The sequence below is a fragment of the Lepeophtheirus salmonis genome, chromosome 11, assembly GCF_016086655.4.
Source record: "Lepeophtheirus salmonis chromosome 11, UVic_Lsal_1.4, whole genome shotgun sequence".
Classification (NCBI taxonomy): Eukaryota; Metazoa; Arthropoda; class Copepoda; order Siphonostomatoida; family Caligidae; genus Lepeophtheirus; species Lepeophtheirus salmonis.
In genome coordinates, this window is record NC_052141.2 from 16,096,693 (window position 1) to 16,124,005 (window position 27,313).

Genomic DNA, 27,313 nt, shown 5'->3' on the forward strand with positions numbered 1-27,313 from the left:
TGGGAAAATGGTAATTAAAAAAATATCCCCGTATCACCCGGTTTTTTGGAATTTCATTTTCCTCATATATTGTCTTAATTGTTTAATTCCTGAGTAGTTAACTTCCCTTTTTACTACATTCAATCATATTCCAAACCTGATAGGAAATTCGTGTCCTCATGACCTTGAGAATTTGTTACAAAGATGTATCATTGTTTTTCCAAGTGAGACGACCGGACATCTGATACACGCATAAATTATTTTAATACTATGTAGGATTAATATTATAATAATTTATAATTATAACTCCTGATTCGGACGGATACAAAAGAAGACTACTCCATTAAACGTATACTTATTTCATGAATGTATTAAAGCATACTTAGAAAAACACAAAGAAACTACTCATTCGCTCTAAATAATGACATTAATATTCTATAGAAAAAGGTATTTTTGCAATGGGTCATTTTAGTATATATATATTTTTTAAACTCAGGCTTGACATAAATTAATACCAATACATTTGGAATGGGCAAAATAAATAAATAAATACATAATTAACAATTCATTTGGAAATATGGTAATACAAAAAAAATATATATATATTAACTATAAAGTTCTCAAGCGAAAGCTTGTCAGCATTTAAAATAATAAGATGAAATAAATTTAAAAAAGAGAGAACACACATATTTATATTATATCTGGAAAGAGCAACAGATAAAACATAATACTATAATTAATTAAGATAGACAAGACATTATATATCCTTCATGGTCATTCCATTTGATAGAACCTAAACATACGTGTGTGAAAGAAGAAGGGAGACTCATACATTAAAATACAATACTCGAGTTATCTGACATCATTTGATTGATCAACACATTAATTATTGTGTATGGTACAATAGAGTTTACATACTATAAATTAATATAATAATATATTAATTGTGTTTGAATTTCAAAGATCTGGAAGCGTTATCTCAACACAATTAATCCATAGATTAGCACAAGATGAGTGATATTGACGACTTCCATATTTGCAAAAGGCATTATTCCACTTTGCTGTCTCTCCAGAATAATCAGTAACATATGAGCAACAAATACCACAATGAGAGTAATCTTTACGTCTACATGAAATCCTTCCTTGTTCCAAAGAAGAATAAAAGTAATCCTCAGTTTCCTTGGTTTTGACTTTCATCAAAAGACTACACCAGGCCTTGTCAATTCCATCAAACTCCTCTTTGATCTTTCCGTACATTTCCACACTTGCATCAATTTCTTCGACGTGTCGAAAAGACTTTTGAATTCTATTTGAGACTCGATATACCTCGACTAAATTAACAATGTAATCTGATGTTTTTTTAGAAGATATAACTTCATTAAGAATTCCATCATCATCGATGGAATTGAATGTATTACCCGCCGTCGTTAGGACTTTATTGCAAGTGCATAAGAGTTTGAGCCACTTTGCAAGGGGATTTTCTTCCTTGAGAGAGGGTATTACTTCTCGAAAGGCTTGATAGCGATCTTCTGAGGATGGATTAAGAATAAATGCATTTTGTAATGTTGTTTGATTCTGACAAGATGAGGATCCATTGGATGACAGTGAGATACCATCATCCGTAGATTGCTTCATTGGAGGATGTGCTTGCGAAGAGGAGGAAGAAGATACATCATCCGAGTAAATGGAATCTAGGCGTTTAGAAAATGAAATATTATCCATTGTATCTGGTAAAGGACTTGGACCTAATATATCTGAAGTAGGAGCAATTTCGGGAGGAGGAGAAGATCCCGATTGGAGATGAAGAATATTGAAAGTAGAATCTGAATTGTCAGTGGATAAGGGTATGGGGCTTTGGCATATAGACTGACTTAATGGCTCAGGGCTTAGACCGAAAAAATCCGTTGCTGAAGAACGCTTTGCTTGGTGATAGTGGTGTAAGGATTGTTGGAGCTCTGAATTATTGATGTAATCATATTGTGACTTTTCAAATTCAGCATCCCTCAAACTATCATTTTGAGGTGGAATTTCTCTTAGAGCAGAATATTTATCATCTCCTTGTAGAGAAGTTTCCTTAGATGTATCATTATGCTTGAATACAGGAAATTGAGATTCGGTAATGCTATTGTTATTCTTTGGGATTTCGATGAGATTTTTATTTGTGATAGTGAGGGAATGGGATGATGATGAAGGCTTAAGCGAGGTGAAATTAGGCTTTTGTGTTAAATTTGAGGCTCTAAGTGAAATGAAATCAGAGAAATCGTCATCATCCTCCACGTCTTTATTATCTTTGGTATCAGAAACGCTCACAGACTCAACACGGGGTTTGCTCGAGGTAAACTCTCCCCACTCCTCTTCTTCTTGATTGGCACCAGATATATTGCTAGCATTATCATTGCTTAATTTTTTGTCAATCACAAATGTGTTCAGAAGAGATGATCCATCAAAGGCTTTCCAATCAATAGATTTTAGAGAGGAAGCAGGTAGTTTGGAATGATTTTGCTGACGAAGGGGCTCAATAGAGCTTTTTGGAGGCATTTTTAAATCCTTTAATGGAGGTCCCTTGAACGATGAGGGCTTCATTAGATTTCCATTACTTTTATTATTTAGTGGGAGATCAACATAAGTCATCATGAGTGTCTCTATCGAAGGCAATGAGGAAGAATCATTATTCATCTGTAACCAATAAAATAATAAAATAAGTACAGCATTAAGTGTAAAATGATCTAATATAAATATATCTGAATAATGTTTAATTAACAAGAGTATTATATAAGTAATATCAGTAACTATTTAATTAATAATGATAACTACATCTTTGAATGACTTTCATCATTTAATACATGGTAACAGCAGAAGGAAACTTGGTAAGAACCCATTGTGACATGGCAAACAGAGTCCCAGTCGTTATCCTTTCACAGTCTAAGACACAAGACTTTGAAGGCACATTGTTAAAAAACACGGAAGATGATATTTTAGTTATTTTCAGAGTCTTGGATAAGTCATTCTCCTTTACAAGAGAGATAATATCAATAAGTCCTTCCGATTCTGACGAAGTCTTGGAGCATGTAAGATCTCGAACAAAAGATGGACTGAGCCAAGCCACGGCATCAACTTCTTCCTCCTGTAGATTCAGTTGATTTTCCAACTTTTCTTTTGAGTGACTTGACTTTAAAGTATAGTAAATGACAAGATGATGTCTCCTTGGAGGACCCATGCTGTAGGAATAAGGATACACAGATTCCCAACAACATAATGAAGAGGCAGACTCTAATTTTAGATCAGTGAGTCCAGTCTCTTCAGCCAATTCTCGCAGACAAGTAGTGAGAAGCGAATCATCTTCAAGATCAATGACTCCTCCTGGGGGTACCCAACTGCCAGGAAACGTTCTCAAAGACTTTGATCTTCGAGTAATCAAAATATATTCATCCTTGGACTCTAACAGACCACAAACCCCAACGTCGATATTACGATCTAGGTTAGTGGCAGATTTGTCTGTGTGTAACATGGGGCAAAAGGATGGATGCTTCAGAATGAGTCCCTCCTTTTGAGGTTCTATGTAAAGTCGTTGGTCTTTCAATTGAACACTCACATTAACTGAATCCGATTCCGACTCAAGGACTTTGATGAGGCAGCTATGAAAATCTATCGGAGACTCAGATCCTTTACGAAAAACGGATACTCGGCTTTTCATCATATTTGAAGGAGTGGACGAAGCCATATTTTCTTAGGTGTTGTTACTGTTATCAAAACTGAAACAATATAGAAGGGTTTTGTAAGTTTGTTATTTTGAATAAGTATTAATTGTATTACAAAAAAAAAGGAAAAACAAGGAGACAGAAAGAATTGACTCGAAAGTATTAACGAAAGAATTTTTTGTGGTTATTTGCTTGATTTAACTTAGACTAATTCATTTAATTTTTCTTGTGGAGTGCTTTATTTTGTTGCGTTACATATTTTTCTCTAAAAGAGAATACGCTACTCCCAAAGCCCAAGAGACATCATATCCATCAACTTTCTTAAATAGATGAATTTCTTTTGTTTCCAAAAAACCATAGCCATCTTTAAACAAGCTCGAAATGTAGGTAAAGTCTAAGCAATGAAACTTGTGAATGTCTCGCTCTTCATTGCAAGCAATCTTTGCCGTTCGAACAAAATCCTTTACTCGAACAATTCCTTCTGTAGAGCCTTCAGGTATAAGATTTCTATCCAAAGCTCGATCAAAAAAATAAGAAAACGCTGCTATTTTCCTCTCCTTGATTTCTTGAGGGCGATGTACTTTAAAATTGGAGACAATATTTTGTATGATTCCCAGACAAGTCTCGTAGGGATTTGCAACACTTTGATCCCCAATAAGGGTATAATTAAAGTCTTGAAACGTATGATGAAAGGCCTTAACATTACGTCCAATGCAAGGATTTGAAACTATCTCACTCTGAGAAGCATTTACAAAAACAGCTTTTCGTAATGACATGATCCCAAGTCCGAGATAGGAATGTGAATACAGATCCAATTCCTCCTGCACAACACTCACTCGATGAATGAATTGAGATTTCTTCATCCAAGGCTCAATTAAGGATTCCAGAGGACTTGAGGGAGAAAATGTTATTTGAGTGGATCCTCCTCCAAGATCCATACATACGAAATCACTGTGGGTGCTATCCAAAGATTGCATTAGATAATTTAAAGTGAACCATCCATAGAGGCCCTCTTCCATAGGATTCATTATTTCAGCACCGATACTTCTAAAATCAGATGACTCAAGTACATTGCTCACCGAGGAAATTAAAACTTGAGCATGATTACTTGATAGTAGTCGCAGCCCCGCAGTAGCCTATTCAAAGTCATATTCTAAACTTGTATGTATTTAGATTTTACATAATTCAGTCATGGTAAGAAATATTTTTTTAAAAAGCTAATTGCATTTTTTGAAAAAAAAAAATATATAATGTAATTTCACGCAATCAAATAAATTTGAGGAATTCCTTTTAGTGGCTTTAATATAATTACATTTCCATTTCTAAGAAAAATAATGGAATACAAGTGTACTCGCGAAGAATATGACCTTGAGTGCAATTGGAGTGTGTTGCCTTTTATAAAGAGGAATTCTATCATAGGCATGTTGAAGCAAATCGTTGACAGATTGAGCAGCCGTTTCAGGCTCATGAGCAAAAGCACTAATCCCCGGGACTTTTTGAACAAATAGTTGATCTTCTAAGATGTAATTCCCTGAAATAAGGTTATGATGGAAGGAAAAGACAAGGATCCGCGTCCCAGTAGAGCCTGCGTCAATAACAATGGCGTATACCCTTTGATCTACTCCCATGTAGTTGAAGACTTGATCAACAGACTCATGGACCTGATGGGGCAGAAGCTCCGGAGCAAATTGAAAGGAGCCCCATCCAAGAAATACAAATAGGACGAAGGATAAAATGAGAATCGTGAATCGACGATCAATTCTCTGAGCATTAGTGACTCTTTCGTCCCCATCCACGAACCCAGAGCAGGAGTTGGATACGTGAGGCCTCCTTTGACGCAGTTCCATATTATTATTCATATTCTTCTTGGTAATGTCTGAGTCTGTCTTTGGATGGATTTCAAAGTATTTCTGAGTCTGTGCCAAAACTACTGCCTAATATTTATAACATTAGTGGAGATTAATTACCGAGCTGCTTCAGAGTAACGGCGGTATTCAATGACAACCCTCTTTTGTTGTTATTCCCTTTCGGCTTTCCACTAGTAGCTAGTTACACTTTACAGCTATTGCGTTCACATAATCAATTCAGTGTTGGCAAAACACCAACCGAATCTAACGACATCTACATTTCCAATATTTTCGTAGATTCAATCTGTTCCCTGAATGAATTGTCTTTGGAATGTGATGACTCGTTAGGATCACTTGACGACATTAAGAGGGTTCATGAAGAAAGTTATCTGAGTAGAGTAGAATAGAATAGAAGGTAGAACAAATAGCAACGTATTCCTCATATAAAACAATATATACATATGTTTTTTTAGCTCTAATGTCCTGGCTATCGGTTAATATTGTAGGTGTTGGGCGTTAGAAGCAGTTGCTTTATGTTTAATAAAATAAATAGACTAAAAATATTGGGAAATAAAGTAACAAGAATTCCCTTCCTACATAGATTTTAACTCACCTATGCCATGAAGTCTAATCGCATATTTTGCCATGATGTTTCAAAGCCTTCAACAACTCCTTCTCTTAACTTCATTTTGATGAATAAGAAACTCACTAGTATGTTTAATTTTGTGGAGAAAGTTCTCTCATCATATTATTACCATATCTACTCCTACTTCTCCCCCCTCCCCCCACACACATTTTTTGTATACTATACGAGTCCGATAAATTGGTTTTTTTCATATATTGCAAGACAAAATAGCAATTGGAAAATGAGGCTCTTCTATTAATCAGGAATTTGATCATTTTTTCAATTGTACAAAAATAATATTTTTTAAAACAACATAGATAATTACTTCCGTCAACGAAGTTGAACGGAGGTTTTGTTTGTCTTTTGGTTACCGGAATTAAAACAAAAGTTACAGATCAATTTTGATCTGTAACTTGGTACAAAGAGTATAGTATAATACTACTGCGACCATATATTATATGGTCTTAGTGAGATACCATTCAATTTTGAGAATTCAAAACGTTGATAATGCATAATTGACCAAACTTTGGAACATATTGAGGTGGAGTAGATTTGATAAAGATGCTTCATACAGTAAAAATAATAATCATGTTCATCTAATTTCGGAAAACATAGGCCAAGGTTTGTACTGTACCGAGAGCCCATTCTAGTTCATAATTTATTCATTTGTTTTTTTTACATTTATTTAAATATTTCCGTATAAAAATATTCTCTTGATATAAGTATAATTACAAAATAATGACGAGTAAAGTAAAGTCTTTAATTACTAGTATTTCTTTAGGGTTTTCTTAATAAGTGCCATCCTTGAGCGATGTGCTTCAGTCATGGCAGACTTTTTGTATGGCCTAACTTCCTCCGTACCATATCCAGGTACCCACATATTCCAATTGCGTTCTATAAAATAAATTATTATAAAAAATATTACATATAATTATACAAAGGTATAACTTCGTATCTATATATGTACCTAATATAAATTGCACGTCCCTCACTTCGATCGTGGGAGCCTTTCGATGTTTGGCAAGTGCACAAGTTGCTGAGACAGTTTGTTCTATGAAATCATCCGCAATATGAAGCAAAAGTTCCTCTACGTCTTCATCGAGTTGTTCATTTGGATCTACTTCTTTGACGAGTTGTTGAAGCCGTTTACGGTCAAGGACTTGCGTCTCTGAGGGCTTCGAAAATTCTGTAGGGAGGGGTTCTACTGAATTTTGAGCAGCCACTGGAGTTGTAGGATCTCCGGGTGATGCTGGTAGTGAAGGATTGGAGTTAAGGAGCGAGGAGGTAGAGGAAGCGACAGACATGACGTTCATGGGCTGCAATGCGGAACGTACTTATATTAATTAATAAGAAATTTGAGAAAACAATAAAATAGGAATTAATAAATATTAAATGTCATGTGAAGTCTAGACATGACTTAGAGCATTACGATTTCTGGGCGATTGAGTTGCAGGGAATGCGAGACAGATTCTTGTAAAATATCCTCCGCTGCATTCGTGGGAGTCCCGATATTATCCATTTTTTCTGTTTATACGAATGTTCTGATTATTCTTGGTATTATTATAATTATTCAAGCGTCAGAAACTCAAAAGAAAAACAAGTGAGGGCACCATCTATGTTTACTAACGAATTTCTAAGTTAAAAGTTCTCAACAGAGTCCACCACATATACTCTTAGTTCAACTTCATTCTTATGTCAAATCATAAGTAAAGAAGAGGTAGGGTTACCAGTTGCGAAAGAGCCAATAAATTCTTTAACTTATTTATAGCCTATTTAGTTATTACTTATATAATTTTGTAATGAAATCTGGAGGGCATTATTAATTTTGTTAATTAATGAGAACGTGAACATACTAATCTGTACACTCTATTTAATAATATAAATATTAAAACTAATGTCAATCAAGTAATTATAAGAAATATTCATGTAATAAAATTTTATTAAGCCTAAATACAGGAAGAATATGAAGTCCATGATTATTAAATTACGAAATTGAGGGTTACATGATAAATTGATGGATGAAATGGAGGCATTCAAAACCAACTTCAATCATGATCAGAATAATGATAAACCACTCGAGTCGAACATGATGAACATCATTTAAATGAGCAGTAATGAGTTCTAGCAATTCAGCACAATGATTCAACTTTTCGTTATATATCTTTGTCCTTTTATTTACTGCAAGATGTGAGCAAGTATTTAGGTAAAGGCCCTCCAGCTTCTCACGATCCCAATAAAAATCCGGTGTATCCAACAAGTCACAAGATAAATTTATCATATGTCTCAAAGCAAAGACTTCGCCCGTCTTTTTGAGGACTTCAGACCTCGACAAATTAAGAGATCGACCCGCCTTCAAGTCATCACTAATGTGCTCAATGGAACCAATAAGTTTATGGAGTGAGGACTCCAAGACCCCTAGCTTAACACTGGCCGATATGGCATCGGAAAAACTATACTTTTCGAGGTGAGCATTTAGTGAATCGGTTTCTTTTGATAGGGAGACAACACCTCCCTTTATTTTAGTATTGGGTTCCTCAGGAATGACTTTAAGCATTTCCGCTTCACTCCGAATGACGTCCTCTTCGTATTTGTCATACTCTACAAGTTTGAGGAATTGCAACACGTTTTCTCGTTCAAATTCAGGGACATTCCAAAAGACAACAGAGCCTTTTTCTGCAAAGAAAAATATGTCTTTTTGCGTGTTGAGATACGTGGACTTGACAGAAAGAACAGAGTCCATTAAATCATCTGAAAGATCAACAACTTCATATAAACCTTGAACCCGAATTGCATTACATAAATCATACAGATTGTACGATCCTGCAGTGGAGTAGGCAATCACAGAAGGAGTGTCCACTTTCAAGGATGAAGTGGCAGGACGAGTCTTGTGAGGTCTTCTAGCCAAAGGAGGTAACCGAAGTGAGCTGGAAGAATGAGTATTTGAGCGAAAAGGCATGATGCATTGAGAATGCTGGGACAGTCGCAATAAATTCCTCCAGATTGAATTCATCTCGTTTCCCACACAAAAAATTATATTATTATTATAATTCTATATTAATATATGATTTAATTATCATTAATTCATAGAGAAGGATGGAATAATTATTCCAAGAACTACAGTCCATGTGACGAACCTCACTTGACTTTTGTACTAATCAACACATTGAATAAATAAAGAGGTCCTAGGGATAGATCGTCAAGCGGCTTGAGCTTTTTATTTTGAATGAACATATTATTATAGATCATTTACCTATCATCTTATGCATAGTAAATAATATATTATAGTTAATTATAATGTATATTATATTATAATAATTTGTTCGGATGATTTTACTGGAATATTATCATCAATCATGTTTTATAGTTTGGATTTAAATAGCATAAAAAAAGAGACTGAAAGAAATTTCCTCAAGGTTTAAATGTAAAACCATAATTTTGGATTAATTATGAGGCTTTCGATATGAAATTAAGTTATTGAGTTGTATGTTTTACTACTCAAGTTACGATTTTGTACCTGGTGAAACTAAAAAAATGAGGTGAATAATTTCAAATTTCTTGGTATGAGGATTATGCAATATTTGAATATTCCGTGATGTCATTTTTGACTATTTTTAATACAAATTACTACAATATAAATATATTCAATGAAGTGCAAATATCCATAGTTATATTTTTCATAAAATACATAATAACCATGTAATTTTAACACATCAAAATGAAATGATAGATTCAATTAATAGTGGGTAATATGAATGACTAGCGTTGTAATTAAATAACAAAATTTAAGACTAACAAATTGGAACTTGTACAGAGATTGCAAATTGAGAACCACATGTTTATTATTAATACTTAATTCTATAATTACTAGAAAGAATTTAAAAATTTATACAAAATTGATCATATCTCTTTCTATTGACAGAACCAGTCTATTTTAATTTTATCATTATAAATCTACCTGTAATTTATTTATTATTCGCAATTTAATTAAATTGTAGCAATAAAATAATGGGGTTGGGGTGGGCCAAGCTCATTATTTTGGGTAGCTAGCTAAGTATTTGTTAGGACGGGTAAAAAACTTCATTCATTCTTTTTTTTATAGCATAGTTTTTTAACGGAGGTTTCGTGGTCCATAATATAAAAGATTACTGACGTCATTTTGTTTGTTTACAAAAACAAAATCCATTATATTTACATGTAGTGGAGTTTAATACACACATTGAAGTGAGAACCACGTGCATTGAAATTTGAGTTGTGAACGGATTCAAAATGCAGGAGGTTCATCGAGCCGGATTGTTAAAACAATCTAACAAGTCTCATAAAACTGGAAAACATCGTTCCAAGGGTGCTGTTGATACTGCAAATCGTGGACGGATCGGTCTTAAATGCCCTTTAAATCGTAAAAAGGCGGATAAAATTGAGGGTTTGTTCTTTTTTGTTTTGTTCTATAGCGTTTTGATTTAATCTTGGGTTATTTTAGGTCGCCTGGATCGTAAACATCGACTTCAACAAGTACGTGCAACCAAGCGGGAAGCTGCACTCTCTCAGAAACGTTCTCTGGGTTGTGACGGATTTCCTCCTGTTTTAACGGGTATTTTATCAACATCTCCTGGAATCCTCTCAGAATTAATCACTCTTATTAAGAACATTGACGACTCAGTCGTCAAACCGAGTCCTGCGGGTCTTACACATGTTTCCTTTCCACGCTTTAAGCAACGATTTGTCTTTTTTCAAGTGGAAGACTCTCTTTATTCTGTCATTGATGCAGGGAAAGTTGTGGATCAATTCATGTTCGTTTTGGACGCCACAGTTCACGATCCCTTGGCATCCCTTGAAAACAAACTTCTCTCCCTTATTTCTCAAGGACTTCCATATGAACCCGTGTTTTTGCTCCATTTTCCCTTTGGTAAACCTGATTTGAAGAGCCTCAATGAATGTAAGAAGAATCTGATAAAAACGGTAGAAAAGACCTATCCATTTCTCACTCAATTCCGACAAAATTTATTCATCTCGACAAATGAGAGCGAGGCTACACTTCTTCTTCGTCATCTTGGTTCGTCTAAGCGTAAAAAGAATCATTTGCGTGAGCGTCGACCTCACATGGTTGGTGAAGAAGTTGATTATACTGAAGGCATGGTAAAAGTAACTGGATATGTACGCTGTGCGGATTTGAATCGTCGTTGGAGTGTGAATAGACTCGTTCATATACCAGGTGTTGGAGATTTTCAGCTAGAAAAGATAGATTCTGCAGTTGATCCATACCCTCTAGCTAAGGAAAAGCGGAGAGATGTTATGGATGATGAAGAGCACGAAATAGTAACACTTGCTACCGCGGATCCTTCAATTCAACAGTCTTTATTAAGTGAAAATGAGCCTGACCCCATGGATGCTGAACAGACATGGCCCACAGAAGAAGAATTGGAAGAGGCAGAAAAAAATCAAAAGAAAATGATAAAAAAGACTGTCCCTAAAGGTACTTCAGACTATCAGGCCTCCTGGATCATTGATGAAGAGGTCGAAGAAAGTGAGAATGATGAGGAGGAAGATATGATGGACTCAGATAAGGATAATAATGATCTGAGTGTGCCCTTTGAGCATGAAGGTGAAGAAGCAGATCAAGATGATTGCGAAGAGAACGATGAGGAATATGAAACATTAGAAATAAATCCAGAATCTCAACAGGGTGTTGCCTATGACGAAAAAAATGTGGATGTTAATGAAGAGCGTGATACATTTAAAAAGATCCAGGATGCTCGCATGGATGCCATGTTTCCGGACGAAATAGATACACCTGTTGACAAATTGGCTAAAGTTCGGTTCCAGCGTTATCGTGGACTTAAGTCATTTCGCACATCTCCGTGGGATCCAAAGGAAAATCTACCTTACGACTATGCTCGCATTTTCCAATTTGAGAACTTTGATCGAACCAAGAAAAAAGTACTCTCTCCTTCTGGGGATGATGAAATTGAAGGCATTGAGATGGGTTGGTATGTGAGTATGTACATTAGAGGAGTCTCCGAGGATACATGGAAATCAAAGATAGAGGGAAGGCCTCTTTATGTCTTTAGTCTTTTACCCCATGAGAATAAAATGTCAATTATCAACATAGTTGTCAAAAAGACACCTGCATCCCGTGGCGTGGTCGTCAAGTCAAAGGAACCTATTATTGTTCATGTTGGAACCCGTCGTTTCTGCGTCAATCCCATTTTCAGTCAACATACAAACGGATCAAAACACAAGTATGAAAGATTTTGGAATACGGATGGAGCTGTGGTTATGACCATGTTTGCTCCTATCACTTTCCCTCCCTCCCCTGTACTTGTTTTTAAGCCTGGTCAGGAAGAGCTTTTAGGGACTGGATCACTTTTGTCTGCGGATCCTAATCGATTAGTTATTAAACGAGCCGTTCTCTCTGGACATCCCTTCAAGGTGAATAAGCGCTCCTGCGTAGTTCGATTCATGTTCTTTAATCGTTCTGACATTGAATGGTTTAAACCCATCGAACTTAAAACAAAAACTGGGAGAAGAGGACATATTAAGGAGGCATTGGGAACTCACGGGCATATGAAATGTTTCTTTGATGCTCAGCTTTCTCAACAAGACACGGTGCTAATGACTTTATATAAAAGAGTGTTTCCGAAGTGGACTTATAATCCCGATTTATCAAATATTGAAGAGTCGTCGATGAGTATTGACAAAGATGAATTCTATACGGGGAGTGAAACATTACAGCTATCCAAAAAGAAGACACCAAGTGCTATTGACATTGATGTTAACATGGTGGAATAATATTATGATAAATTAATGATATACAATAATTACACTATTTTTGTTACTCTACATATGATTATATAGTTAATTTCTGAATCACAGTCACATTATTTTCTCTTTTTTTTATTCCTTCAGAAATGAATGAAGACAATAAAATCATCCTCAAAGAATTTGAATTAATCAATACATCCACTGCTCCAGACCTCAAAAAAAATCAGCAGGACATACGAAGAGACTTCAAAAAGAAGTTCAAAATAGAAGTAGTTCAGAAGAAGGATAAGGAACTAGAATTTGATATCATAGGTATTGATCCATCTTTAGCTAATGCATACCGGAGAATTATGCTCTCGGATGTTCCGAGTATGGCAATTGAAAAAGTATTTATCTATAACAATACTTCTATTGTTCAAGATGAGGTCCTAGCTCATCGTCTGGGTCTTGTTCCTATTAATGCAAATCCAAAGTTGTTTGATTGGAAAAAAGATGAAGATGGGGATCAAGGTAGAGATACTACGACATTAGAGTTCGAGCTCAAAGTACGCTGCTCCAAGAAAAAGGATTATAATTCAAACTCAAGTGAAACAGATCCAGATGCCATGTTTGAAAATCATAATGTATATTCGAGTTATATCAAATGGATCCCGAATGGGTTTCAAACTAAAAAAATGAGCAATGTTGAGGCTGTAGAAAACGACATTCTTATCGCTAAGCTTCGTCCTGGACAAGAATTAGACCTTAAAATGTATGCTGTGAAAGGCATAGGACGTGACCATGCCAAGTTTTCCCCAGTTTGTACGGCATTTTACCGATTGCATCCTGAAATATCACTCAAATCGGAAATAAGGGATGAAGCAGCCATTCGTCTCCAAGAATCCTTCTCTCCAGGTGTCATTGAAATCAACAAGAAGACCGGAGTTGCCTATATAGCTAACCCTCGATATGATATGTGCTCTAGAAATATAATGAGACATGAAGATCTCAAAGATAAAGTGACTCTTTCTAAAATTAAGGACCATTTTATTTTTAGTATTGAGAGTACAGGTGCACTTGAGCCAGAGGATATATTCTTACAGAGTGTTGACATCCTCGCAGAAAAGTGTAAATATTTTCTTATGGAATTGAACTCCGAAAATAATTAATTATATTGTTCAAAAGATTGTTATTCAAATAAAAAGTTAAAACCCTGCAGAAGAGAAAAAAAATAAATATTAAATGTTATCATTATTTTTATATAATCTTTTAACATCAAGCTCCGAAGGAATTAGTTTTAATTTTAGATTGAAAATAGAGGACTAAATTGTTGAGTAGTTTCTTGCTATATTATCTATTTATATCTGATTATTATATACAGTTATCTTTAAACGTCAATGTACGCGCATTGTATTTAAAAGCATTTGTCTAAAAACGAGGTATATTATCGATTTCTTTGCGAACTTTATTTTGTTTATATTTCATTACCAAAGTAATAATTGGATTAGATATCAATAAGCCGCCAAAACGGTATTTTTGTTTTAACTTAAAGAAAACGAGGGAGAAACTAACTGCTACAAGTCTACTGCTTAGAGCTTATTTTATATCGACGCAGATATGATGTGTAATTTTTGTTTGTTATTGTTAAGGAAGAAAGGATAACTTCTTGAAAGAGACTGCTGATAAAACTACTATGTAAACAATCGTATATAGAAAGACACCCGCTTGGAAACAGATTTAACATAGTTAAACGAGACTAGCAAGTAGTATGGCTTAGAAAAATGGAAGTACGTTATTACAACGAGGAGGATGATATGGGCCTCTATCAGCCGACAACATCCAAGGCCGCAGAGTTTGTCATTTCCGACATCTGCCAATATGTTCTTTCCATGCATCCTCAAGCTAAATATTTATTCAATCTTCGAAACATCTCATCTGGAACCTGGCTCACACCTGATAAACTCATTCAAGAACGACAAATCTTAGAACTACGTCTCCGATTTAAAGTTCCTGGACCAGATCGACTCCTTTCTATTGATCCAAGAGCATTTCAATATTTTTATCTGTAAATACTATATTATTATTATCTAATGCAAGTTGAAGTATATTTAGTAATTATAGAGTACATTCTTATATTTTATTTTTAGACAAGTACGGGAGGACTTTAAAAAAGGACTCGTAATCAATGAGCGTACATGGAATGGCCCTGATCCACAGAGTTCATCAACCTCTCTCTGGTTTCCTGTCATTGAAATCAAGAGCGGTAAAAATTCGGATTATTTATCTGATCACTATGCCTCAGCCACCAAGTTGACCTCACTCACTATACTCATACACATGCTCTCAAAGTCTCTCACCCTCAAAGAAACTCTTAAGAATTTGAGTTCATATACGCCCAAGGGTCTTTGGCTTGACTCTGTTGATCGGCTTTTTGGCCGTGAAAGATTCAAAAACAATGCAAAAAATCTAATTATTACTTGGCAAAAAAATAAAAAATCCATTCTCTCACTTAAAAAGGAATTTTTATCTCTGATACAAGAACAATACCCTGGTTATTTTACAGAGACTTTCTCCAATGTGACTCGTATTGATAGAGGCTCTGAGTTATCACAAGTGACTCTTTTTGTAACAGCTCCTTTTTTAAGTGCTCTAGATACTACGGTCGAAAAGGATCCTGAACTTCGACTACATGAGGAAGGGCATAAAAAAACTAAAGATGATTTCCTGGTATGTACTGTTGAAGATATATGTAACATAAGTGCTGGATCATCTGAAGAAATTCAAATTTTGCGTAAAAATGGAATGCCAGAATATTTCCGATTCAAATCGTCTCATGAAAAGAGTAATCTTTTAACCTTGCTTTGTGGATATTATCGTCTGTGTGAAAAGTGGATTTTTTCTTTGTCCAACAACGTTGTTTATCCTTCATTAAATTTTCTACTTAAACATAACATACACGGACCAGTCCACACTGATTTTGTTGATAAAAAATTTGCTGAGAGAAGTGGAAACTTTGGAAGTCTCTCAAACAACTGTTTTTATATCTTGCATCAAGATACAGAGTCCTATGATACTATTTTTCTTCATATTTCCGACATTAAGGGGAAAAGAAAATCAACTTATAAAATAAAAAAATCTGATAACTTAGGTTATGGAGTATCACCATCTATACCAGGAATAGGATTTTTTTTAAACCTACAAGACCTTATTTCAAATTTAAATTCAAGATTAGAACTAGGTCGCTGCCTTCATCCCTCAGAGTTTGACAAAGATTCTGGACTTTTGCTATGTAGATCCATCAGGCGTCTTCAAACTGATGTTTCGCAATCTTCAGCTAGTGGTCCTTTTTTCAACACAGGAGCGGTCTTTATTCCTTTTCGAGCATTAGGTCGCTATGAAAATGTTAAAAAAGAGGGCCGCTTTACCAATGTATGGAAGGGACAGTGGCTTAAATCTAGAAGTAAGAAAGAAGTTGTAGCAATCAAGCAACTAAAACCAGAGTGTGAAAAATTGCATTTGCAAGCATTTTCTAATATGTCCAATAAGATTATGTCATGCTCTGATAGTACTATTGCCACTGTACTCGGTTTTTGTCCTTCATACTGTAATCAACCCTCTGCCATTATTTTAGAATACTTTAACCTTGGTCCATTGGATGAATTCCTTAGAAATAATTCCGAATCAATTAAAGAAATTGAATTGATTGAAGCAGCTGCTGGCTTAGCTCGAGCTTTGTGGTACTTAACGGAGCAAAGAATTGTTCATGGAAATATACGTTGTAAGTCTGTGTTTGTCCGAATGAGAGAAGAAGATTCCTTCAAAGTTAAACTCGGGGATCCTGGAATATCTGACCATTCCTTAGAAAAAGATGCATTTTGGCTTCCACCAGAGGTTTTTTCATCTTTTATTAATACATCATTAACTATCTTACCAGAGTATCCAGAAATTGATACATGGGCTTATTCAACAACACTTTGGGAAATTTTTGCATACGGCCAATCACCACACACCCAATTTCCAGAATTTACGGGAAATAAAATTGCAAACCTAATCATTGGTGGAGAAAGACTTCCTAAACCTATTAGCATCCTTAAAGAGTCGAAATTATTGCCCATGTATAAACTGATGAATAAATGTTGGTGCCTTGATCCAACACTGAGAAACTCGCCACAACAAATCCTTAAGGATGTGAATCAACTATTTTATCGAGTGTATAATTCGCGGATGACTCATAGCTATGTCACGATCAAAGAACCAAGAGAAGATTCTTTAAATGAAGTGGAGGATAGCGTTACAACTACTTTGAGTGAAATACATTCAACTCCTTGTCAATTTGCTTCAAATAAATTAAATTCTTCATCTATATTGCCAATGTTTCCTCCTTCTGCATCATCAAACTCTCTTTCTCAAGACCCATTAATACGAAAGGAAGCGGATGTTCGTAGAATGTCTAGCGACTATGGAAGCTATCTTAATTCTCAATCAACCTCCGTCTACACTGCCTATTTTACTTATTCCCAATGCACAAGTATTTATTCACTGGGAGAGCATCAACTTGAATTGAACAAGGACTGTCCTATTGGAGAAGGCCATTTTGGAATTGTTTACCGAGGTACAATATCCCGAAGTGATGGGGATTGGGATGAAGTAGCAGTCAAAATGTTGAAAGAATCGGATTTTAATTTAGATGCTAACGCTAGCATGAAGACTGAATTTGATTTGATGAAAGAGTTGAGACATGAGAATGTAGTCAAAATTAAAGGGACTTTGGAAGAGTCGGATCGTATAATTATTATTATGGAATATTTGAGAGAAGGTTCTCTGGATAAATACTTAATCGTACATGAATGCAATTTGAAGGAGGATCGCGGAAAACGGTTATTTAAATATGCCCTGGGTATAGCGGATGGAATGGAATATTTAGCTTCAAAAAATATAATTCATCGTGATCTAGCAGCTCGTAACATTCTTGTTGCGGATGAGACCACGGTTAAAATTGCTGATTTTGGATTAGCAAGAGTATCATCGGATTACTATGTAATGTCATCAAGCTCAAGCATACCTGTTAAATGGTTAGCACCAGAGTGTCTAACCAACAAGGTCTATTCAACTGCTTCAGATATATGGGCATTTGGTGTTACTCTTTGGGAAATGTTTTCCTATGGAAAAATTCCTAATTTGATTGGTTGTGAGGATTTCTTCAATGAAAGCGGAACACAGGAGCAACATTCTGCTGAGATGCAAAAATTTGTGGAGGCACTCCTAGAAGGAAGACGATTTCCAAGAACAGAAGATTGTTCCCATATTGTTTATAATGAACTGATTTTGCCCTGTTGGGAAAAAGATTCTAAAAATAGACCTAATTTTACAGCGTTGAAAAGATTGATCTCAAATATTGAGCTGAGAGTTGCTTAAATGACTATATACTAAGAGTTACCATTTCTTGTCAAATTAATTATAATAATGTTCTAGTCCGTCTAAATATATAATGAATAATAATATATGCATACATATAATTATAAATATATTTTTAAATTCTTCTGAATTCATACTTATTCTCAAAATCTAAAAAAAAGAAAAAAGGTTTGAAGTCTATAACAACCACCCATTGAGAGGTATATAATATACGTATAAGTTATATATGATATATACATTATTATACAGGTTCTTTGATAAAATACTCTCTGACAGAATCAACAGTAGAGCCCTTACGTTGGGCTTAAGGAGAGAAAGTTGTGTATGCTTCTGTGTTTCTTTAGAGAGAAAAATATATAAAAATAAAAACATAGACGAAATGTTATGGAAACAATGATTAAGTGAAGGCAAAAAAAGTATGTTTGGAGGGTTTCCATCACTTCGAACACGCCGACGAAGATGTTGGATTCGTTTCAAAAGATCCTTGTTATTCCTTTCATTTACCACAGTCGTGTTTATAGTGGTTATTGGTTTTTTTCTATTTTTTAACCATTACTACTTCCGTATGATCTTTCAACAACCCACAAGACTTAATAGAAAAGGATCACGTGCCCAGTACTATCCGGACAACATCCTTCAAAAAATTCAAATAGCCAATGAGGCTAATTTTGAAACGGTCACAGAGAGAGAAAATATAAGGTATATTCAAGGGGACTCAAAACCAACACTTTTAAAGGAGACGAAAGTTATCCGAGACGATCAAACGGACTCCGTGAGTACATTATGTCCTAATTTTTTTTTCTGAACTCATAATGAAAAATATCCTTGCAGCAAAATATATCCATCTCTACGGATGTTCACATTTTTTACTATGGATGGTACGGTAATCCAAGTTATGATGACGGGAAATGGATCCACTGGAATCATCGTGTTCTCCCTCCGTGGAACAAAAAAGATATTAAAAAATATAATCAAAATCGGAATAAACATAGTCCCCCTGATGATATTGGTGCTAATTTTTACCCACAATTGGGGCCATATTCCTCAAGGAATCATGAAGTAATCCGCTATCATGTTGAAATGATTCGTAGATCAGGATGTGGTGTTCTCGTGTATTCGTGGTATCCTCCTAGCTCTAATGATGATCAGTCTTTCTCCTCATCGGACGAATTGCTTCCGTCACTTTTGGATATTGCAGAGGAAGTGAATATTAAGGTCGCACTCCATGTTGAGCCCTTTATAGGGAGGAATGCAAGTACATTTCGTTTGGCTCTAGAGTATGTTGTTCGTCGTTTTGGTAATCATTCTGCCTTTTACAAGAGGAAAAAGAGTCCATTTTCTATCAAAGAGCTCCCTGTATACTACATATATGATTCCTATAATCTTCCTTCTGTGGAATGGCAAAGTCTCTTTTCGACACGGTAAATAAATGAAGTAGTGGCGAGTGAGTAACTTTGTTCTTTATCCAGCATTTTCCGTTTATTTTATAGAGGGGATAAAAGTATTCGAGACACTGAGCTGGATGGTATTTTCCTGGGTTTACTCGTAGAGTTTAAACATAGAACTGAAATCAAAAGAAGTAAGTTTGATGGATTTTATACGTATTTTGCCTCCAATGGATTCACACATGGCTCATCTTGGAAGAATTGGAAGACTCTTTCAACATTTGCTAACAAAAACTCCCTCATATTTTCTCCCTCCATTGGTCCAGGCTATAAAGATACACGGATTCGGCCATGGAATGCAGTCAATACACGATATAGAAGAAAGGGACGATATTATGGAGCCGCCTGGAAGTTTGCTCTTAATTCAGGAGCAAAAATGTTTTCAATAACTAGTTTCAATGAGTGGCATGAGGGGACTCAAATTGAGCCTGCAGTACCAAAGACTCTGGGGAATTACTCATATGATAATTATGAACCTAATGAGCCAGATTATTATTTAGACCTCACATCTATTTGGGTGAAAAAGGTATGTAAAGAAAGTGGAAGAGAGTCTTCCTGCCTTTCAAAATATATCGAGGAGGAGAAATAGCCTAGAGGTGGAGTAATTATAAAGTCCTTAGTGGGGCATGAGCGTTGTTTAATAATATTAGTTTGTAAACAAAACGCATTATAGTGGCGCCGTCTCCCGGCGAAATACTAATTTCTCCCTAAATAACGCTATAAATTCGTTCGTATAAAGTTTTTTTGTTTTCTTGTTGTTTATCTTTTAAATACATTATTAGAAACAATCTTTTTAGTGAGAGTCCACAGTTGTTGACGTTGTTATATTATATATATATATATATTATTTTTTTTGTCTTCAGATTTCTCAGTATTTGTCATTTGTCAGAAATAAGCCAATAAGCATACAAATAAGTACATAATATTAATATACTTAAAGAAAAATTGACTATTTGTGATTTGATGTTGATCCCTCCCCTGAGTGTATTATTAATTATTATATTATAATTATGTACCAAATATGTATCTTATATGATTATCCTTTTTAGGATTGGACCAAAGATTTAATATATGACGCTTTTTTTCGTCTTGAGTTCTTGTAATACATTATAGTTAAAATCATGGAAATATTTAAATTAATTTGTTGGTGTTATGATAAAATATATTTTAAAAGTTGATACGTGTTTTAATATTAATTCTAAAATAGCTAGGGCTGGACAGAATTAAAAATGTGTATAGCTTCGCTTTTAATAAAATATGAGATTAATACAGTACACTACGTTAATGTCTACTATTTACAGTTTTTTATTTACATTTTTTTTAGAAGCTCAAGGAGAATAGATAGGGGGTTGTGTTATAATTCGAAAAGTGATGGGCGTTTCAAAAAACAACTTTACGAATAAGGACCTTTTCCAAATTTATCAAAAATCAAAAAGTTATGGGCAAAAAAATAAATCTTTGGATTTTGCAATTTCGTATTTTTCAGGTTAACAAAAATGAGCTGACAATGGACTATTAGATTAATAAGTAAAATAAAGTTTTGAGGTATTTCTCTATAAATTCGGTTGCATATAAATCCAACACATAAAAATTGATGAAAATGAGCTAAAATATATATGATTTTCTGAATCATTTTTTCATTTTTTCTCTTTTTTTTTTTCATCAAAGGACAATATTCCATTTTTTAAAAAGAAATGCCACTAAACGATACAATTTGGACATGAATTGTTAGACTCTACCATTATAATCTAAGAAATTTAATTATTTTCATAATTTTTGCAATATTTGCAAAAGTTATAGAGGGTTATTTTTTCGACAACAATATCCCTCATAACTTTTTTGTTTTGTTAGTAAGATTTTTTTTTTGGTAGGTTTGTGTTTCTCTTTACAAATTCCAATAAATGCTATTTACAACTTTTTTTTGCAAGATTAGTACAAAAAGTTTTTTGCAATTTTCTTTGCGAATTTCGATTTGGAAATTTTTTGACATAAATAAAAAATTGAATTCTCATCTAGATAAATTTTTTTTGGTATTTTTGTTGGTATGTTATTTGATGTTAATAACACACAATATTTAAAAAAAATCATAATAATAGAACTATGTTACAAGATCCAATAATAAAGATAATTTGGAGGGGGGGTGCTATGATGAGACACTTCATTGAATACCTTGATTAGTATATTCAATGAATGTTTTTTTTGCTTCAAAAATATATTTTACATATTTTTGTTTTAAAAAATCAAGGATAAAATATTTTCATAAGAATAAAAACGGAAAAAATTCTTATTTTACTCCCGCAACCTAGGAAATACTATTTTATTTTTTCCCAAATTGTTACTCGTCAAAAGAAAAAACTTTAAAAAACGTATACTTTAAATAGGCATTTTTCATGTTGCCAACTGTTAATTATTAATAAGAGAATATTTATTAATTTTTATATGCATTCAAGGTTAATAAAAAGACAATGTTAGACCATCATGTAATCGGGGTTGTTACAATTTTCAATTTGATTTCCCGTACTGACTGCTAGATTAGACATAGATTAGAACTATATTCTCAGAATAATAACAAATGAAACGACAAAGTAGAGTATTTCGCTATATATTTGAAGTTCCAAGTTTAAAAAAGAAGGCTTTAATTAAATATAATCTACATAATAAAAAATATACCATCATACATTTATGTTAAATATACAAAATTAAACAATTGGAATCATATAACTAATAACAATAAATTATATATACATACAGAATATTGAAATAATAGATTGATCCAAATAATATTTTCTTGTTCTGACACCGGAATCCAGTTAAATATGTCATAACTTTAGGTTGCAATACACAAGCGAGACGTGGAGTTTAATCAAAAAGACCCCTCTTCTTCATGTGGAAGTTGCTATATACAATTGTGCACAGGATAGATATATCTCTACCGATGAGATCTAACTAATTATTAATAATAAAGTAAATATCAAAATCATAAAATTAGACAATAAATATACTAATAAAAAAATGTTATAAATAAATCCATCTTAAAGATTTAGAGCAAAGCTAATTATGTAGTAATGTCCGGCGATATTACTCCGTATTAAGAGCATCAAAAAATATATTTTCCCCTTTATTTATGCTTATATAACAACATACTATTATCATGAAGGATATACACAATCGAAAGCTACTACCCCCGTTGTTGTGACCATTTAAGCAGTTGTTTTTGCCATTGAATGTGTTGTGTATCATAATTCTTGATATATTTAGCTAAAATAGAATCGAATTTTAGGGTTAGATTTAAAAAAAAATTAATATTTACTGTTACATAGTACAAAATTCAGAGTTCCATTTTGAAATTAGTAAATATTTTATACTTTTTACTGATAACTTGATCTTCATTGGGTGTGGATGACTCAAAACCTTTTTATATGTATTTCTATAAATGACATCCTTTAATAATAATTCCTCGGGAAGGGGTAGGTTTACCCGTGTATTTCTCCATCAATTTTACGAACGTAGATAATTAGCAATGGATAAGGGTATATTACATGCAATAAGCAGCTTTGTGAGATCAAAGTTAAGGTCTGACTTGATGTATTCATCATTAACTTGATTTTTTAGATGAATATCCATGCTCTTGATATGAGATGAGGATAATGAGTGGCGTGTAATTCTAGACAGGGACTAAAGGCACATTTATATCGACAAATCCGACAAGCCATATGTTTCTCATCCGGTAAGTATTTTCCAAATTCCTGGGCCTCCATTTTCAGAAATCCAGATAGAAGGCGACGTTATTTTAGGCATTTTATTCAGTTCTGTATCGACTATCAGCATCTAATATTATATTAATATTGAATAATAAAGGCGGGAATGATAACGTTCTTGATTTATACAAGAAGATGTATATTATTTAATCAATGATGCCGTAAGTATTTCTTCTCTTCTCCTCGCACGCTTTTCTATTCTTACCAAAATTATCACCCTTACTTATTAGATACCATCTTCCTCCGAAGTATGTGCAATAACAAAAAACATAGATGGTAACCAGATTCATGAATTACCTCTCAATAAGGAGCTCACAGTTTCAAATGGAGGGATTTTTCACCTTCGAAAAAAGCTTTAGACGCTGAATATATCCTTTCTTTCTCAAAGCGAGAAGCTGAAGTGGCCGCAGATGATCTTCTTGATGTTGAAGGAGTGGATAGATAACTGAGTAAGTTGGGCTAAATGCAAGAAACAGCTTCTTCTTTTGGGCGGAACTTCTTCACTTTCCCATCAGGGATTTTCTTTTTCTTTCTACTAGGATTCCTATCCTTTGACTCATAAGTGAAATCATCGGGCTGAAAATGAAGCAAGTATACAACTAAAACTTTTTGTAAATCTTATTGATAATATTAATTGTTTCCAAATTTTTTGATGGTAGGAATCTAATTTTCTGTCTTCGAATGGGATGGCCGGGAGGCGGTGGGTTGAAACGTGAGGCGGGATTTTCTTCCTCGGTTAACCCACAACACCACAAGGTACAACACAGGCGTTTGGCATGGTTAATTAATCACCTTAATGATTAACTAATGTATCTTTCAAAGAATACAAATGGTTGCCGCTTAAATTTAAATAAAATTCGCGTTATAGTCAACTGTTGAAGAGTAGAAGAAATATTTCCTTTACTCATACTACACAGGAAGAGTAGAGGAAAAAAGGGAAAATAATGACGATTCCAGTTATATCGCCTTCCTTGTTTATGTCCTTACTTCTTCCTATGTATATCCGGAGTATGATTTGTGTTTTCTTTCTTTCTTTCCGTCTCTCTCAGAACTGCTCGCAGCTAATCCAATAAATCTTCATGACAGCTAACCTGCTCTTCTCTCAAGCATTCTTCAAATTGTGAGGGTTACCTCTTTAATTTTCGTCTTTCTTTTTTTTTTTTAACATACCGGCGGTACACAGAATATTCATCACTGATTTAGTGTAAATTGATTTACAGATGAATAATCAAATAAATATAAATTAATTTAAATAGAATTATAATATTTTCCAAGAACTAATGCTATTTTCAATGTAGAGGTTCTCCTCTTTATAGCGATAATGCATTTTTTTCATCCAAAATCATCTCACAAGCAGGGGATATTCACAAAGGTATTAATTCAGGTGTATCATATCTATCGCTTCCACCTACTCCTCGCGCTCTTACAAAAAACAAAAACAATCTCAAACTATAATTTACAAAACCCTTGAAAAATCTCTGAAAATTTTGCTAGGTCCAGACATCATACCTGACTTCCACCGTGAATGAAGTCAGCCAATGGATTACTGGAGCTCGGAAATATGGAGTGAATGATATCTATGTTCCTAAATTGGAAGGCGTTCAGCTTATGAGATCAGCTGACATGAGATGAAAAAAAAAATAGATCGTTTCCCATTTTAGTAAGTATTATTCGATACTACAGGGTGTCCACGATAAATTGGAACTATCAAAAAATTCAACCTGCTTGATAATGGAATTTGAAGTGTATTTGTTAATATGAAAAAAGTTAGACATGATATTAAACAATAAATTTATTCGACATGTCCTCCCTCAGCAGCCACCATCTTCTCCATCCTGCTCCTAAAGGATTTGCATGCCCTGATGACTTCCGCGGAATCGATAGCATTCCACTCCCTCGTAATGGAGCCTGTGAACTTTGTGGTGAAGACCGCAGGGACCTCTTCTCTCTCCTTGGCAAGCCACCTGTCATTCTGGACGTTGTAGCTTCTGTTGACAGTCCAGTTCTTCTATCGGAGAAGAAGATGATTCTTCCTCCATGGCTCTTCAGGTCATTGAGAAGACGCTTACCGTTGGTGAGCCTGATTGCTTTCATGGATGCAGTGAGGATGTGTTGTTTGGCCATTTGGTATGAACTGTACCTGAGGGCCTCATTCACAGCCTTGGAGACCAGCTGCTTGCTCACTCCACGGTTCTTGGACAAGGAAGTCCCCGGCAACCCCTTGATGAGCTTCCGGAGGCCTTCAAGGAAGCGGGGAGTGCGGATTCGGTCACTTCTCATGGTATGGGCCTTGCAGCAGTCCTTCCCCTCAACCTCCCAGGCATTGAAGACCCGGTACACCGTGTTCTTGGAGTAGTTAAGAAGCTTGTAGATAGCAGAGGGCTTGTGTCCCGCGAGAGCCAATTCGTGGATGGCGTCTCTCCTTGCTTATTCCATGATGACTATTGTTTGTTGTCAAAACAATTGTGGTGGAAATTATAGTGTATTGTTCACGCAACCTTTTATATTAGTATGATTTAACCCCGAATATCCACATTATGGATCTGGATGAAGTTTAAAGTAGTTCCAATTTATCGTGGACATCCTGTATATCATATAATTGCATATCAATATTTTTTTAAAAGAGTAGCTATGATTAGTTATTATATTATTTCTATAAAGAAATAGCCAAAATTTAATCAAATGGCCGATATATATATTATATAAATGACGAGGGATCAACAAGAAATTGTATTCCTGTTCTTTTTGAAATGGAGCATAATTATAGAATGATTTATTACTTTGTGTATTCAAAAAATCCAAAAGAATAAATCATGAAATAGCCATGACGTACCAAAGGAGAAGAAGTATCGCCGTGTCATATCCTCACTATGTATTTTATGTCTATACGCCAGATCAATTGCATGACTAGATTTTTTATCCTCTCATAACCTCAAAAGACTAAAGGAAAAGGATAAAATTAAAAAAAAAAATATGAATATTTTTGAATACTCTTTGGTTTCAATAAATCAAACAAAAAACCTTGACCCGTGACTCCATTTATTTACAAGTGTTCTAATTAATAACTCAATAAATCGTGCATTGCAATTTAAGATTAATTAATTAATCCTTGAGAGGTTTTTATTGATTGTCAAATGATAAACATGGGAAAACTTATAAATATAATTAAATCTCCCCCTTCTAGTGATCTTATTAACTAAATGCCAAGTAAATAAATAAAACTATTAAGTAATGAATTTCTGATGGCGTTACATATCTACACAAAAGTATACAATTTATTCTGTTGTCAGCTGTCGATTCCCTCGTTCCACTATATACATCATGGCTATTTCATAATTTATTCTTTTTGATAAATAAACGAAATAATAATTTATTATATACATATGCTCCGTTTCGAAAAGGACAGGAATACAATTTCCTGTTGATCCCTCGTCATATATAATATATATTTCCAAGGACTCCTGTAAGCAGGACAAGACACATCGCTCACGCGTGTCCAATATGGGTCTTTGTTTATTCTATATGTAGGGTTGTTGGAATTGTTGAAAAAGAAGGAATTTGAAACACGTTGGTACCCTTGCATCTTCTAAACAATTTTTCCTCAGTATTGTACTTATCCTTGTTCTTTGCCGTTTCTACTATTCTCCATTAATATATCCTCCACATATTTTATTTTCACCATCAAAACATCTTAATTGTCCTTGTCTATACTTACGGACTCTGGTCAATTTGTTAGACGTCATTCTCGAATGTTCTTTCAATTAGAAGTTATATACTTGTATATCAGGTCTAAAGATGATTAAATATA

The 27,313-nt window shown here is 34.4% G+C and overlaps 8 protein-coding genes across 8 annotated transcripts; 4 read left to right on the forward strand and 4 right to left on the reverse strand.

The window, feature by feature from the left end:
* Positions 1–2,654: 2,654 nt before the first annotated feature.
* On the reverse strand, positions 2,655–3,700 carry LOC121125846 (nucleoside diphosphate-linked moiety X motif 17). The gene has a single exon (XM_040721086.2). The coding sequence runs from the start codon at positions 3,698–3,700 to the stop codon at positions 2,816–2,818; it is 885 nt and encodes a 294-aa protein (XP_040577020.1). The 3' UTR covers positions 2,655–2,815.
* On the reverse strand, positions 2,655–5,654 carry LOC121125845 (ectonucleoside triphosphate diphosphohydrolase 5). The gene is made up of 2 exons (XM_040721085.2): positions 5,045–5,654; positions 2,655–4,813 (listed from the first exon to the last, which is right to left on the reverse strand). The coding sequence occupies exons 1-2, from the start codon at positions 5,534–5,536 to the stop codon at positions 3,929–3,931; spliced, it is 1,377 nt and encodes a 458-aa protein (XP_040577019.1). The 5' UTR covers positions 5,537–5,654; the 3' UTR covers positions 2,655–3,928.
* Positions 5,655–6,746: 1,092 nt separating this feature from the next.
* On the reverse strand, positions 6,747–7,822 carry Taf12 (TATA-box binding protein associated factor 12). Its single transcript, XM_040721351.2, has 3 exons — positions 7,579–7,822; positions 7,117–7,465; positions 6,747–7,043 (listed from the first exon to the last, which is right to left on the reverse strand). The coding sequence occupies exons 1-3, from the start codon at positions 7,666–7,668 to the stop codon at positions 6,916–6,918; spliced, it is 567 nt and encodes a 188-aa protein (XP_040577285.1). The 5' UTR covers positions 7,669–7,822; the 3' UTR covers positions 6,747–6,915.
* A 248-nt stretch (positions 7,823–8,070) lies between these two features.
* LOC121126064 (required for meiotic nuclear division protein 1 homolog) lies at positions 8,071–9,305 on the reverse strand. The gene has a single exon (XM_040721350.2). The coding sequence runs from the start codon at positions 9,157–9,159 to the stop codon at positions 8,149–8,151; it is 1,011 nt and encodes a 336-aa protein (XP_040577284.1). The 5' UTR covers positions 9,160–9,305; the 3' UTR covers positions 8,071–8,148.
* A 978-nt stretch (positions 9,306–10,283) lies between these two features.
* Tsr1 (Tsr1 ribosome assembly factor) lies at positions 10,284–13,055 on the forward strand. The gene is made up of 2 exons (XM_040721523.2): positions 10,284–10,569; positions 10,627–13,055. Exons 1-2 carry the CDS (start codon positions 10,416–10,418, stop codon positions 12,933–12,935), a joined length of 2,463 nt encoding a protein of 820 aa, XP_040577457.1. The 5' UTR covers positions 10,284–10,415; the 3' UTR covers positions 12,936–13,055.
* On the forward strand, positions 13,055–14,119 carry Polr1C (RNA polymerase I and III subunit C). The gene has a single exon (XM_040721524.1). It carries the CDS (start codon positions 13,055–13,057, stop codon positions 14,054–14,056), a length of 1,002 nt encoding a protein of 333 aa, XP_040577458.1. The 3' UTR covers positions 14,057–14,119.
* A 403-nt stretch (positions 14,120–14,522) lies between these two features.
* LOC121126210 (tyrosine-protein kinase JAK2) lies at positions 14,523–18,432 on the forward strand. The gene is made up of 2 exons (XM_040721522.2): positions 14,523–14,952; positions 15,035–18,432. Exons 1-2 carry the CDS (start codon positions 14,669–14,671, stop codon positions 18,300–18,302), a joined length of 3,552 nt encoding a protein of 1,183 aa, XP_040577456.1. The 5' UTR covers positions 14,523–14,668; the 3' UTR covers positions 18,303–18,432.
* Positions 18,433–18,585: 153 nt separating this feature from the next.
* On the forward strand, positions 18,586–20,925 carry LOC121126209 (glycoprotein endo-alpha-1,2-mannosidase). The gene is made up of 3 exons (XM_040721521.2): positions 18,586–19,074; positions 19,134–19,723; positions 19,793–20,925. Exons 1-3 carry the CDS (start codon positions 18,721–18,723, stop codon positions 20,334–20,336), a joined length of 1,488 nt encoding a protein of 495 aa, XP_040577455.1. The 5' UTR covers positions 18,586–18,720; the 3' UTR covers positions 20,337–20,925.
* The last annotated feature ends 6,388 nt before the right edge of the window (positions 20,926–27,313 follow it).